Here is a 13,956-nt window from a genome sequence, read left to right as displayed (position 1 = left end):
TTTTCCTCCTGGTATATCTGATTTTGATTTCTTTCTGAGCAACACAGTTTATCTGTTTTTACAGATTGATGTTGCTTTCTGGTCCTTTGCTCAAAATCTCCTCCCACCATTTGTCTCCTGTATTCAGTCTCACTGAACTGATATGCATTTCCTAAACAAACAAAAAACCCTCCACCACTGTTAAGAAGAAATTTTTCCTCCCATCTGCATCTCACATATTATTATTCTTCTGTCTTGTTCCTCCAAACCAGCTTGAAGTAGAAAGTGGCAGCAGTCACACTTTATACCCCAATAATTGTGTTCCCAGTAGTTCAGATGGGATGTGATAAGCCTATTTATACCTATATTGAAGCACGATCAGAACTTTCCTAATGGTTTCTGCTGCAGTCACATTCTAAGATTATTTTGGTCATGGTGCTGTATTGATTTCATTAATAAATAAGCAATTTGGATCAGCTATACAGAATGTTGTTGATATATAGGTTCTGAAATAAACATGCATTAAAAAAGAATTATTTTTCTTTCTTTCCTCATGCAGAGAACAGTTGGAAATGGTGGTAGATCAACTTAAAGTTAAGCTGCAGGATGCTCAGCATAATTCTCAGATGAATGCGTCTGAACTCCAGGCGTTGCAGTCTGAACATGACACCCTGCTGGAAAGACACAATAAGATGCTGCAAGAGACTGTTGCAAAAGAGGCAGAACTCCGTGAAAAGTATGATAAATAGACATAGATATTTTGTTTCGTGTGAACTGTAAGGGCTGGCTGTGTAGTGGTCTATAACTGCACTCCCCAAAGAAAGGGCATAACTGTTGAGAAGGTTAAAGGAATTTTCAGAAGGATTGTTTGCTATTTTTCATCAGCCTGTCAAAGTTTCAGCAATGAAAATGAAGCAGTAACTAATCAGGGAATGTGAGACTTCTGCAAGCTTTCTACGTGTTAACTATCAGATTTTAAAATTAATATTTTCTTTAAGCACACTGACTACTTTTAAGTTCAGTGCTCAGCACTAAGTTTGGGTTGGACTGCTCAACTAAATTTTATGGATGTTTCCTATTACAGAAATCACGTAGGTAAATACAGAGCAAACAATTTCACTGACAAAATATCCAGTCCTGTGTCCACCAAGTGCCTTTCTTGCGGAAAGTACTGTTTTTTAAGTCTGATTGTGGCAATCTTAATGTGCTATTTCTTACAAAATGGAAGGAATCTGTTAAATCTCTATAATTTCTTGAAAAATCACATAAATACCTAACACTAGAGCAATGTCCTTCTGCATTTTTCTGGAAACAACCCGTATCACAGTAGGTTCCCCTTGTGCGCAGACTAGCTCTTTGCTACTCTGGCTATATATAAGTTCGTACGCTTATAAAGGCAAGTCCTACGCCTAGTCTTTCTGTACGTGCACTTGTTTAATAGTTTGGGACAATTTTGTCCTGCTGCTGGAGTACCTCCAAACCGAGTACAATCGATGTGTTACTGACGTTTTTCTTGCTAACAGCTACACTCTTCTACCTTCTTTTGCACTGGAAGTTGAAGCTTAAAAAAATTAAAGTTAGCTTCTTAGAAGCTTATGTTTTCAGAAGTCCTGCATAAATGTTTGGTAAATAAATGGTAAAGGAAGTGGAGTATAAGGTAAGTGACATGCCCTATATGACACTATAAACAGCCATGTTGCAATTTTACAATTTAAGAATGTTTAGACCATTAGATTAGATTAGATTAGAGTCTCTAATACTTCCAAAGTCTCTAATACTTTCCAAAGATGTCTGAATTTTGTGTTCTGAAATAGAAATCAAGAGTCTATTCATATAATAGGTAATGAGTGTGACTTTCTCAGTCTTAGATTTTCCCTGTAAAAAGAGGACTTTAAATGGAAAAAAGTTGCATGGTCATTCTGAGATAATAATACACATGAAAATGGAAAACCACTGAAATGTATTGAAATATATATTTGAAATGTAAAAATGATAGTGTTTTGCTGTTTGTTTCTTACATTTTGTGTACGCTGTTTTCAGGCTCTGCACAATACAATCTGAGAACATGGTCATGAAAACAGAGCATGCCCAGACTTTGAGTCAGCTGACAGCCCAGAACGAAGCTCTCCGGAACAATTTCAGAGATCAAGTCAGGAACCTGCAAGAAGAGCACAGGAAGACAGTAGAGACGCTTCAGCAGCAACTGTCCAGAGTAGAAGCTCAGCTCTTCCAACTCAAGAGTGAACCAAGTGCTAGAGGTAACTCTCAGTCATAATACCAGGTTTTCTTGGATTAGATACAAATTTGTGTACCTGACTCTGAATCTAAAACATGCTTTGGTCAGGCAGTTGGGCTAGATGGTGGTTGTACCTCCCTTCCAACTGGAACTGTTCTGATCTGTTCTAGAATCTGCATCATTGTTACTTCTTCTGCAGTACCTGTGTTGTCAAACGGATGGAGGGAAATTACTTTGTAAATATTCAGTGCTTTTCCTATTAGTCTCAGACATTTTGTGCATACTGGACCTCTGCCTCCAGTATGAGGGGAAAGCTAAAGAAAAGTGTATTGAAACCTGTTTTAACGATGTTTGGTATACTTGCTATTTGATCCCTTTTCTAATTTAAGTTTTACTGTGTTCAAGCTCAAGTGCTATTTTTAGATCTGTAAATTTACTAATTAGGATGTGGTTGGATGTTTGCCAAGCAGCAGTAAGAGTTTACAAAGTTACTCTTTCCATACGTTACTGAAGCAGCGGGATAGTGCACACAGTATTAAAACAGAGTAATTTACACCTCCCACAGGACTAGTTGAAAGAAAAGCTAATTCTGTTTTGCATTAAAAACACTTGACACTCTTATAGCTACAACACATCTTCAGGGAGAGTTGCATGAAGGTTTCATAGTCACTGAAATAAAAACTGCAAGTCAAGTTTGGATTTAGAAACAGGCTTTGATTGGAATGGACATTTGGAGACGAAAGGCTGTATTTTCTGTTATAAATGTTATGTGTGTATCTGGCCTTCTCCCTTTTCTTCACCTTTCTGGCCCCTGCTTTTTGAAGATTATTTTATGTACTGCTCCTCAATCTGAGACCTATGAAGTAACCCTACCGATTTCATTCTGATGACAAACATCAGTAAATATCTTTCAGGTCCAGCTGTTTCAAATCCAGCAACGAAGAACGTGAGAGAACGGCGAAACACTGACCTTCCTGTTCTCGATGTGCACACTGTAGCTAGGGAAGAGGGAGAAGGTATGGAAACAACGGACACAGAGTCGGTCTCTTCAGCCAGCACCTATGTACCATCTCTGGAAGAACTTCTGAACTCCCCAGAAGCAAAACCTGGTAGGTAGAACATGTGACTGAAGCACTTGCCTCCGTAAGTTGCAGAAGTTTATGCCCTCAAAATATCTGAGAACGTTGTGTTTTCATGTCTTTAGGTGCAAGACACAAGTCTACTTAAATGCCACCGAGTTTATGCTATTCTGAATGTCTGTAGGAGTTTTACACTTGAGTAAGGACTAACAATAAAACATGGCTACCGGTTTGTGATTTAAAGATGTCACATTTGTGGCTTTCTAAAGAGAGAAGACTGGAGGAGCAAGTCAGTGAATAGTTACAGAACTTTTTGTATTCTGGACTAGTCTCTACTAGAGACAATTAAGTGCTGATGTAACCCTCATTAACGAAAGGGTGAAATGTCTGTTCATCCTAATGTGGCTTATTAGAACAGGAATTTATTCCTAGTTTTTTCTAGGGAAGTGAAAGACAGTATGAAGAACAATGTTCTGAGTCCCCAAAAAAGAAGAAAAATAGATGGTAGCATCTAATAATGTTTTAAAAGCCTACTGAACGCTTCGTGGGGAACTGTCGAAAATGTCCATCTATGGGTAGGGAACAATGGGTAAATTAAAACCATGTATCTTTATGTACTTAGAACTGATTTATCAATCCCCTTCTAATATACTTATATATACAAAATAGATCCCAAAACAAGCATGCAGCGGCAGCAATGATGCCTGTTAATTTTGCAGTATGACTTTGCATGGGTTTTGTTTCAAAGAAACTGCATTCATCGAGTCCTAATGTTAAGTTAGTGTAAAATAGATGCAAGTGCTTTTTCCTTTTCTCAGTTTTCTTTTCCAATTAATTGCAGAACCATCTCAGTGGCAAACAGAACTCACCAAGGATGAACTGATGCAGAAACTAAACACTACAGCAAAGAGTGCTGATCACTTGAGTGAATTACTTCGTGAATCAGAAGCAACCAACGCAATCCTAATGGAACAAATTAAGGTTAGCAGACATGCGGGAAATGTGGGGACAGCTCTGAGTTCTATGGTCTGTTTCTTAGACCAAATGTTTAACACCAAATATGTTTCAGAAAATCCTAGTCTATAAAAATTTGGTGATGCAAAACTTAATTTTGGAAGGGCTTTTATTCCACAGGACTAATTAGCGCTTCCAGAACTGACTACATTTTTTGGTTGTTTCCCTCCGCCCCCAGTTTCTAGCTGGGGAGAGGGGAGTAAAAGCTGCTACAAAAAAACCCTTAAAGTTTAGTGAAGTGCCTTTACTATTTTCATTTAGATAAAAGCAGTAAATCCCAAGGGAAGCATTGTCTGGTTTCCCACCCTATAACCCCGTTTAGCTGTTTAAGCTAGAAGATGTATGTTTAGAGATGCGTGTACTAATAGAGTTTGTTTGGATTTGATTGTACTTCCCTGAGTTTTCTGAAGACATTTTTGAGGTTAGCATATTCTCTAAACATGCAAAGCTTTCTTTTATAAAATGTTTCTTAATGAATAATATCGTTAAATCTTTGATCCAGATTGCTTATGTAACTGTTCAACACTCTGTCACTGAAATTGAATAGTTAGTACCATGTATCGTTACATCTACTGCACAGATTCTATCAAAAAGGGTTATTTTGATCAGTAAAAAGTTAATTCTGGACAACATTATCAAATATTCAAGTTTCACTGGATTTACACATTACTCTTTTTGAAGCAAGCTCCATAATTCGCTTTTTAGCTCTTCAAAAGACCTTTGTTCAATTGCTCATGATATGAAGCAAACAGCATTGTGTGGTTTTTTTCCCTCATCTGCAGCTTCTTAAGAATGAAATAAGAAGATTGGAAAGAAATCAAGAGAGAGAAAAGTCTGTGGCTAATCTAGAATACTTGAAGAACGTTCTCTTGCAGTTCATATTCCTAAAATCAGGAAGCGAGAAAGAAAGGCTGCTCCCAGTAATAGACACCATGTTGCAGCTCAGCCCTGAAGAGAAGGGGAAGCTAGTTGCAATTGCCCAAGGTAAGTGGTGTTCAAAACATTGTTGCAAAAAAAAGGGAAAGTGGAAATAAAGGCGACTGAAGTTCTGTGCTTTCTTTTATGTAGACCTTTGAGGAATAACAAAACTTAGCAGCATAATGCCAGTGAGTGAGCAATATAACCATTTTGCTCCATTGGGAAGTTACTATTCTGTTTTTTGGAAAACAGAACAAAATATAAATTAAGGTAAAAAATAATTTCTTCTGAAGCAGATACACTCTAGAAAAGACGACAGTAAGTTGTAAAAATTTGCTATGTTCCTGTTTTGAGTAAAGATTTCTGTCACAGTGATCTTAAAATAGAGGTTACTATAAATTAATTACTTTCTTGGCAGATGTTTTAAAAAGATAATTGAAGTGCTTCTCTCAAGGCAGTGCTGCAGATCTAGTATTAGTTTTAATATATCAATTTCAAAAACCTCCTCAAGGAAATATACTTTCTGTTTAAGAAATAAAGGGAAGGAGAGAAAACGAGTTAAGCCTTTGCAAGAAATTAACCCGAGAGTTTGACTGTGTAATAATGTTCTGGCTCTGTTTCAAATACTCTTGAGTGTTTGTCCCCTTCAAAACACCTTTTAAGGTATTGTTTGTCACTTCTCAATAACAACCTGTAGCTTCTTGTACCCATTAGCAACTGACCTATACTTTATTTTAAAATTAATATAAAGAGGAAGTCCTGTATGTGTATATAGAAGCACTTAAAATTTTTAAACAAAATAATATGAGTAAGGGAAGTGGCAAAGTGCACTCCATGATGGGCTTTGCATTTTGAAAGATGAGATGTAAATTAAGTCCATAGCATTTTGATGTTGTTCTGGCACTCTAATGAACACTGATCGGATTTTTCCGGAGAAAGGCGATAAATGGCCTCTTTAAAACATCCTGAAGTACCCAAAGTAAAGTGGACTTCGTGATAAAATCCATGAACATATCTATGGCAGCCCTAGAGTGAGTATTGAATGTTACCTCCTCAACAAGTTTACGAGGACAGCATTTGAAAAAGGACAGAGGCGGGGGGCGGGGAAACAAGGTCATCTACCAAATAACGCAATAGCTGACATAACAAACTTCAGTTTAAAGTATTATTTTTCTTCCTCCTCCAGGTGAGGAAGAGAGTACCTCACGGCCCTCTGGGTGGGCTTCGTATCTCCACAGCTGGTCAGGACTTCGATGAGACAGTGGAAACGCTGAATCTTTTAAACACATTCCACAGTTGCAAAAAGAGAAATCTTAATGTAGAAGAACAATCTGTTGGTGTTTGTAGCATTGAACTACAGGTTTTTATTTCTGTGTGTTGTTTTCAGCTTTTTAGGCTCTTCTGAGAAAGAAGCCCTCATGAGCTCTGAAAGACTGTCCTATATTATGCTGTGACAGCAGTGAACTATTCCTCTTGTAATGGTTAAAGCTGACGATCAGAAGTTTGAGAAGTGACAAATTAATTGCAAATTGCTTGGAAACAGAATTTGACAAACCTGTGATGGCTCTTTTGATATCGATTTAAAAACTTGATCTAATATAGTAACTGGAATAACTAGACTTCAGACTTAAAGCATTTCAAAGTGTTTTCAGTTTCACCTGTTGTTGTCAGCTCGCTAATCTGTATGGTTAGTGTTATCCTCTGCACATTGAAGAAATTATAGAGTTATTTCCTATCTGGTGATGCTTACAAAATGTAAGATCATTAAGGAACAGAAATGGCATTTGCTTCTTTGACTTGATTAAATTTTCAGTCTTGCTTATATTTTTTTTGCAAAAGCTGGATTGAAAATATGAAGGCAGTGGTCCACAAAATGTAGAGGATGCCTAAACTATATGAAATACAATGCTTGGCACATCTGGGGCATGATTCTGTAGTAGAGATGAATGGCATCTATAGAAGTCTTGGGATAGTATTCCAAGAATCAGAGGTCATAAGTGAGCTGAAGCTTTGGGAGAAAGGGCTTAAGCTATGGCTTTTTAAGCAGAGGTTGGAAGTTTGTCTTCAAGACTGGGAAGAAAGGTTTCATTACGGTCATGATGTCTGTACTTAGATGAAAAGGCTACTCATACTGACTTAGTGATACTGAAGACACTAAAGGAGGAATCTGAGTCTGTAATAACTTCTGAGAGAAAAGAACAGAACTTCTGCCAGTAGATGCATCTTCTAAGTGGTCTAATGATCGAAGATGTTATGCTTCTCTCACTTCTTTGTGTTTGCACATGTCATTTGCACAAATCTTATGAACAGATGAGATAATCTCTGTTCCAGGTTATTCAGCAGAATGTTTGGGGTTTCTTCCAAGAAAAATACATCTCTGCCATAGAATTACTCTTTCTATTATCAACACAACACTTTTTTTTAAGTTTTACCTTCAGTCATCTTTTTCCCCTTTCTAGTCCATGCTGCCTTTCTCCATCTTAATTTATTTGTAAGTTATTAAAATGCATACACATGTTTTTAAACCCCACTTGCCTTCCAGCAAGAGTCTTTCCATCTTTTTCACTCATATTTTCATGCTCTTTGTACTATCTTACAGGGATCATTTCCTGGTATGCACAGCAATATGAGAGAGTATTCTTTCTTTCCTGTCTATCTTAGTTGAGGCTTTGAGGAAATGATGCTTATTCCTTTAATATTACCTTATACCGGGACTGAGGTTAATTTGGACATAAGGACAGCAGAAAGGCAGCACATGTTGAGAACACACTCTTCAGTAACTGCTTTTGGTTTGATTTTTGCTTCTTGTCTATATTTCAGTACACAACAAAGCCAACAGGCTTTATTTAGATATTTTAATTCCAAAGTCTTAAGCACCATTTTTTGTTGGTTGGTTTGTTTGGGTTTTTTTGTGGGGTTTTGTTTGTTTGATTTTGGTTTGGGGTTTTTGGTTGGTTTTGTTTTGTTTTTTCCTTCCCCCTCCTATACGTGTTCTAACTGGAATCTTTATGGTCTGTGCTACCAGTGAAAACATTCTCTGTGGACTTTTAGATCACAGAACTGATAAATGGTAGTCTGGGGATGAGTCTTTTCAGCGTATGTAGCAAACATGAGGCTACATTTAGGCTTTCTTGCATTTGCTTTTGAAACGATTACCATATATCTTCAACATTCACGATTTGCTCCAAATCTCAGAATGCAGCATCTAACTCCTTATTCACAGCTGGATTTGGTTAGTGTCACTCAAAAGAATGCCAAAACAGAGCGACAGGAGAGATTTTAAATATGCACAAAAGTGCAAGTCATTCTCCTGCTGTGATTTTAACAATGGAAGCACATGTGTGGAAGGGTACGACTTTGTCTTGGTTCAAACTCAGTTTGCAGCTGACCTCATTCAGTCTGTTCCGCACGATGTCTGCTCAGCCATCTCTAAAGAGCTGTGACAAATCCCTTTTAAAATGCACGTATTTCAGAGCTGTAGATTATTTAACATTGTAAGCTGTGAATAAATGTATGCAAGTAACGTACATCGCTGGCTGGATGAAATACCAGTTGCTTATTGACTTCTTTCAGGTCTGAGTTGCATGCTTACTGTTTTTAGTAAAACTCAAGTATTGTACTATGAATGTAGTGGTACACCACTTGCATTACTATATTATTTTTTTCTTACAATGGAGGATTAAGATCTTAATTAATGTAAAGATATTTTAATAACTGCTACTAAACTGTGTTCTGTTGCTAGGATCACCAGAACTTACCTTTGTGGCAATAAACTGTCTGTAAGCAAATATATCAAAGTTTAATATGCACTTGCAGTAAATGGCATAGAAGAATGTGGACTAGAAGCGGGATTATTTTGCATAGAAAACTTTTTATATGTCATATATTTGCATTTGTAATGTACAGCATTGTGGCTGTGACTTGCTTTCAAAAAGCAATTTAAAATTGTAACTAGTATTGCTGCTTCTTGATATACTGCGGTGCTCTTTTTTGGAAGAGCACTGTGCTGACTTTGCTTTCTGGTTCTTTCGTTTGTTTTTCTTTACAGTGCCATATTTTGTTAGGCTGTTTCCCAGAAAATGTAACCCCTGCCCAAAGAGTTTACAAGCTTAGGACCAAATTTTACTCTTCTACCAGCCTGCCTTCAGCCCAAGCTTAAGGAGGGCATTAAAAAAAAAAAAGAGGGGGGGAGCAATGAGAGTCTGCTGTCACTGTGCAGAGCCTCTGTGTGTACAGTGGCTGCACTTTTACCTACCTGTCTTGGCTGTACGGGGAACAAGTGGTGTGCCATCTGTGTTCCCTTTCCTCAGAAGGGAGATCCATCTGTGCACACGACATGTGCTCCATTGGAAAGACAGGAAGATCAGAGCTTGTCAGGCTGTAGTGCAGATGTGGCCAGCTGGATTTGGGGTTCAGGATGGCCAGAGGGAGCCCATCTTAGAAGTGACAGATGGGAGAGTTGCTGTTTTTCTTTCATGACCCTCCTTCCCCGAAGCATAATTGAGAGAACACAGGGTTAGATTATTTTCTAAATTCAAATCTTCTCTCCATCCGTTTGCTTTGATAACAGACAATTTATCCTAGAATTGTGGAGGAATATTTAAAAACTCTCCTTAGTTTGTACTAAGAGGATTTGAAGGCAGCTTAACCACCTGTGCTTCATTTGGCTTTTGCCTTGGCTTCACCCAGTGCACCAATACTTCCTCAACTACCTGATAGTTCTACTCTTACTGGTACTGTGAAAATATCTCCCTTAGGAGCCTTGCAAATAGCAGTTACCACCCACAAGCTGAGAAACCAAATGTATGAAGAGATAGAAATACATTTGTTGTAGTAACTTCAGAATTGCTAGTCTGAATAGAGAAGTGTTTTGGTTGGAAATATGTCTCTGATGGCCTTTTCATGTGGCCATCACTTCAATAAAATTCACCTTTACCCAACAGAGTGCCTTTCTTCTTCACTGAATGCCTGTTCGTACCTGAGAAAATGCTACTCGGGTGCAAGGTAGAAAACAAAGGGATGTTTAATGTGGTATTAAAGAGAAGATTTCATGGGTTTGGTATACGAGCCGCAGTCGTTCAATTTGGAACACAGTAACAGTGACAGATACTTCTGGATGAACGGAAAAGGAATTGGTTTATGGTGTTTTTTAGGGAAAAAAAATCAAGTTTTCAAAAAAAGGCTCATTTAAATTACTTACAATGTGTTACTAGATTGTCAGCAACAATATTATGATATTCGGCATGAAGGAGGGATGCAGAAAGTGTTAAAGTGCTTGTTGGCAGGACTGCACTTAGTATTTTTATTTTAAATACTAGCCACCTTATAAATCAGCACTCCTTCCCAATAGCACTCAACTCTGAAGCAGGCAGAACTACCTCTTCCCCAATTCCCTGTGATTATCTCCTGTATCTGCACAGCTGCCCCAGTGCAAAAATTAGGTGCTCCATGGATGAAGAGGTAGTTTGCTTGATTGATTGAAGTGAGAGCTTTGTTGGTGCGTTTCTCTCTTTGCCATCCGTTTTTGTTAGGCCATGCTTATTATACAAATACGTGGTCAGAGAGGGCCTCGTAAGGTGCGAAAAGAAGTTGACATAACAAATGGATACAAAACAGTCAAAAAAGAAAGCCAGATGTTTGAAGTCAGCTTCTGACAGCTTTCACATGGATGTATATATCCTTAGGGGAAGGGAAATAATAACCTGACTACTTTTCAAACTGAATTTCATCTAAAATTTATCATATTGTCTTGCAAGGATGTGAAGGTGCATCTTAGGTTCAAGAGCTTCCTTCCTGTCCTGGGTTCCTCTGGCTCATCCTGAGGATCAAGGCTGGGCTGAATAATGAAGACTGAGGGTAGTAAAACAAAGTGGAAGAATGCGTGTCGGTTACTGCTCCAGCAATTAAATCCACTTCGGTATTAGCGAATGCTTTATTCTCTCTGCTGTCAGTGGAATGCCTTTAGGCTTCTTAAGAATCCAAGGTAAATGTAATCAGTGTAAAAACCAATGTGCTATTTTGGGAATGGGCGCAGTCCCAGCCCTCTTACAATGGTCTTTCAAAGTGTTTTAAACTGATAGGCATTGGCTAGCAGCTGTATGTGAGTATAGGATTTAAGGGGGGGGTTTATTGTTTCACCTGGAAGCTTAATTGCTGGAAAATCGAAGCTTGTTCTGAGAACACTCAGAGCATTTCCGGAGCGGTGGTAATGTATTCGTTCTTGGATCTCTTGCCCTTTGCAGCACGCAGAACATCTCAAGAGTTAAAACCATGGAAACCATTACAGAATTCTAGAAAAATGCTTTTACCTAAGTACCGTTTTACTGTAGTAGCTCCCCTTTGTGCAGTTAAGTTGCTGATGCTCAGCATTATTTTTGCCAAGGGAAGAAGGCCAATCGTATCGTTCTGGCTTTTAGCATCCAAATATTTATACAGGCTAGTTAACGTTCCTCTCACGAGTAGTCACACCATTTACTTAAACCTGCAGCTGCAGCCATCTTAGGTGAAGCTGCCAACCTTGGCAGGGGGACGAATGGGTGGTCGCTCGGCGCCACGGCCTTGGGAAGAGTGGAGAGAGGAGCAGCTGGAGGGAATAAAAACTTTACCAGCTCCTGTTGTTGGTGCGGTGGCTCTCTGTCCCTGCCGTAACTAGCCTTCTCTTGGAAACCGGTTAAAGCAGCTGTTTGCAGAGCGGTGGGGGATAGTGGATATATCACACTTTTCTTGCAGGAGGAGGATTTTCAGAAAGCGCAGAACAGGTAACGATAGGTTTTGTAACGTTCTGTGAAGGACGGAAACGGCAGTGACAAACACGCAGTTCAGAAGGATGGGTTCGTCAGCAGGATTTGCCATCAGATTTGCTCCCTACCTTCTGCGCTTGAACAGCAACAGCTTTGAAAAACTATTTCTGATGGGTGGGTTAGGAATTTGGGGTGGCTCAGGGAGTGGTGTATTTTTTACGATAGGTGGAGCATAATGAGAATAGAAAGGATGACTGTGTATTAAATTAACTTGTTTTAAAGCTTTATCTATTGATGCAGACTAAGCTTTCAGTTTGGAATAGATGCCCTGAACTTTTTTTAAAAGCACCGCTAACAATAAACATCGCTGTGGACAAATGTCTGTATTCTCCTGTTACACGCAAGTGGTGTGCAAGCTTAAATAAAAATGTGAGAATAATACCATGAGCACTAAATGTCATTAAGTTACTTTTTGAAGTGCCTGTTTCGTGGTGCTGCCATAAGCTTTTTCTTTAGCCATTAGCGTCTGTCCAATTACTGACCTCGTCATGAAGCAGAAATTTATGCTGCTAAATATGGAATTTTAATGAACAGTTTTGCAGGGTTTTGAGATTGATCTATAAAAGTTATATCCCTGTTCTTGCACTACCTCCTTTCATCTTCCAAGAAAAGGTGAAGCCCAATACTCTAGGCATGTCTAAAATGCATGAAGCAGAGATTTGACTTTGCTTTTATAAGGATGTCAGAATGATCACTAAAATAAGTCTGTTAGTATTCTGAGTGAACTATATTTTTTAAAATAGCAAAGGTTTTTATGGAGATTAAATAGCAGTCAAAACTTATTTCTACAACTGAGTTGTGAAGTTACTAATACTGAGCAAGAATGAGAAACCTACATAATTTGTTACTTGCGAATTCATTAACAGTTTTGCTAGGAATGTTTAGCTGGGCACCCCGTCTTCAAAAATTATTCCTACTTAAATGGTCCAAGTTTCCTTTGCTGTTGCTTTAACTTCATAGCTTTGAAGGTATGACGTGAAGAACAGTGACACAGTTTACAGTTGAAATACATTGATTTTGTGAAGGGGAACAACCACAGGGCTGGTCTGTTCACAGGCACTCCGAGTCAATAACAACATGAGGAAGAATATACCATCTGCGGTTGCACGAAGTTCTGGGAGAAAGCAAAAGCTAGAGCAAACACCACAGCTGGAAGTTACTTGTTCAGGTCTCTTCACATCACTATGGAAAAATTGTAAAACACTTTTTCTGGAAATTAAAAAGAACTTGGTGTAAGGATGCTGGTATTTGTGATGAGAGACAGGCAGTCAAATTCTTTCACCAAGCAGCCACCTTCTCCTCTGTCTCCCCAATAACCCTTCCTTCCTTGCTCCTTCCCCAGGCCTACAATAATGGTCTTGTTTGGTGTCAGCAATGCCAACAAGGCATATAGTTCTGGATAGGTAAAGGTTCTGCGCTGTCATCTGTACGACTGCCAGCCGCAGTACAATATGTTGGCATTTCAACAGCGATGGAAGACTTAAAGTTCTCTGGAAAGAGAACATCAAAAGTATACGTCTACTTAAAAGTGCTTTTTCCTCTCTAGCAGGGAGAGATGGGAGGGGAAAAAAAAAAAAAAAGACATTAATTTTGTGATTAATATGCTGGTCTAGAGACAAGGAGACCAAAGTCCCTGCTTTGCTGCATGCTTCCTTTGTGAATTTAATTTCAAATTCTCTGTCTCTGTTTCCTCACTTGGCTGCTGGGGATAATGGCACTTCTCCTCCTGATGCCAAGTACATTAGCAGCAGAATGTTTAACTTTGTGATGGCTTTGTAAGCAGAAACAAGCAGGCAGATTACCATATTTTTTAAATACTGCATAGGAAAAAAATGGACATAGACTTTCATTAGACTGGATGGGAAGGACTGACTTTTTTTTTCTTTTGAGTTTGTGATGTGTGTTTGTGAATGATATTAAATTATTTGCC

General features: G+C 38.5%; 1 protein-coding gene across 1 annotated transcript in view; it reads left to right on the top strand.

Annotated features, from left to right (window-relative positions):
• The window catches only part of GCC2 (GRIP and coiled-coil domain containing 2), a 31,285-nt gene extending 21,119 nt beyond the window's left edge, over window positions 1–10,166 (top strand). The window contains exons 18-23 of the mRNA XM_075092127.1: window positions 539–715; window positions 2,020–2,237; window positions 3,130–3,324; window positions 4,136–4,275; window positions 5,091–5,292; window positions 6,413–10,166. Of these exons, the coding sequence (XP_074948228.1) occupies window positions 539–715; window positions 2,020–2,237; window positions 3,130–3,324; window positions 4,136–4,275; window positions 5,091–5,292; window positions 6,413–6,483 (1,003 nt within the window). The 3' untranslated portion in view covers window positions 6,484–10,166. The remainder of the gene's footprint in view (window positions 1–538; window positions 716–2,019; window positions 2,238–3,129; window positions 3,325–4,135; window positions 4,276–5,090; window positions 5,293–6,412) is intronic.
• The last annotated feature ends 3,790 nt before the right edge of the window (window positions 10,167–13,956 follow it).

The sequence above is a fragment of the Phalacrocorax aristotelis genome, chromosome 1 (genome assembly GCF_949628215.1).
Source record: "Phalacrocorax aristotelis chromosome 1, bGulAri2.1, whole genome shotgun sequence".
In the NCBI taxonomy this organism is placed as follows: domain Eukaryota; kingdom Metazoa; phylum Chordata; class Aves; order Suliformes; family Phalacrocoracidae; genus Phalacrocorax; species Phalacrocorax aristotelis.
This window is presented reverse-complemented; position numbering and strand designations above follow the sequence as displayed.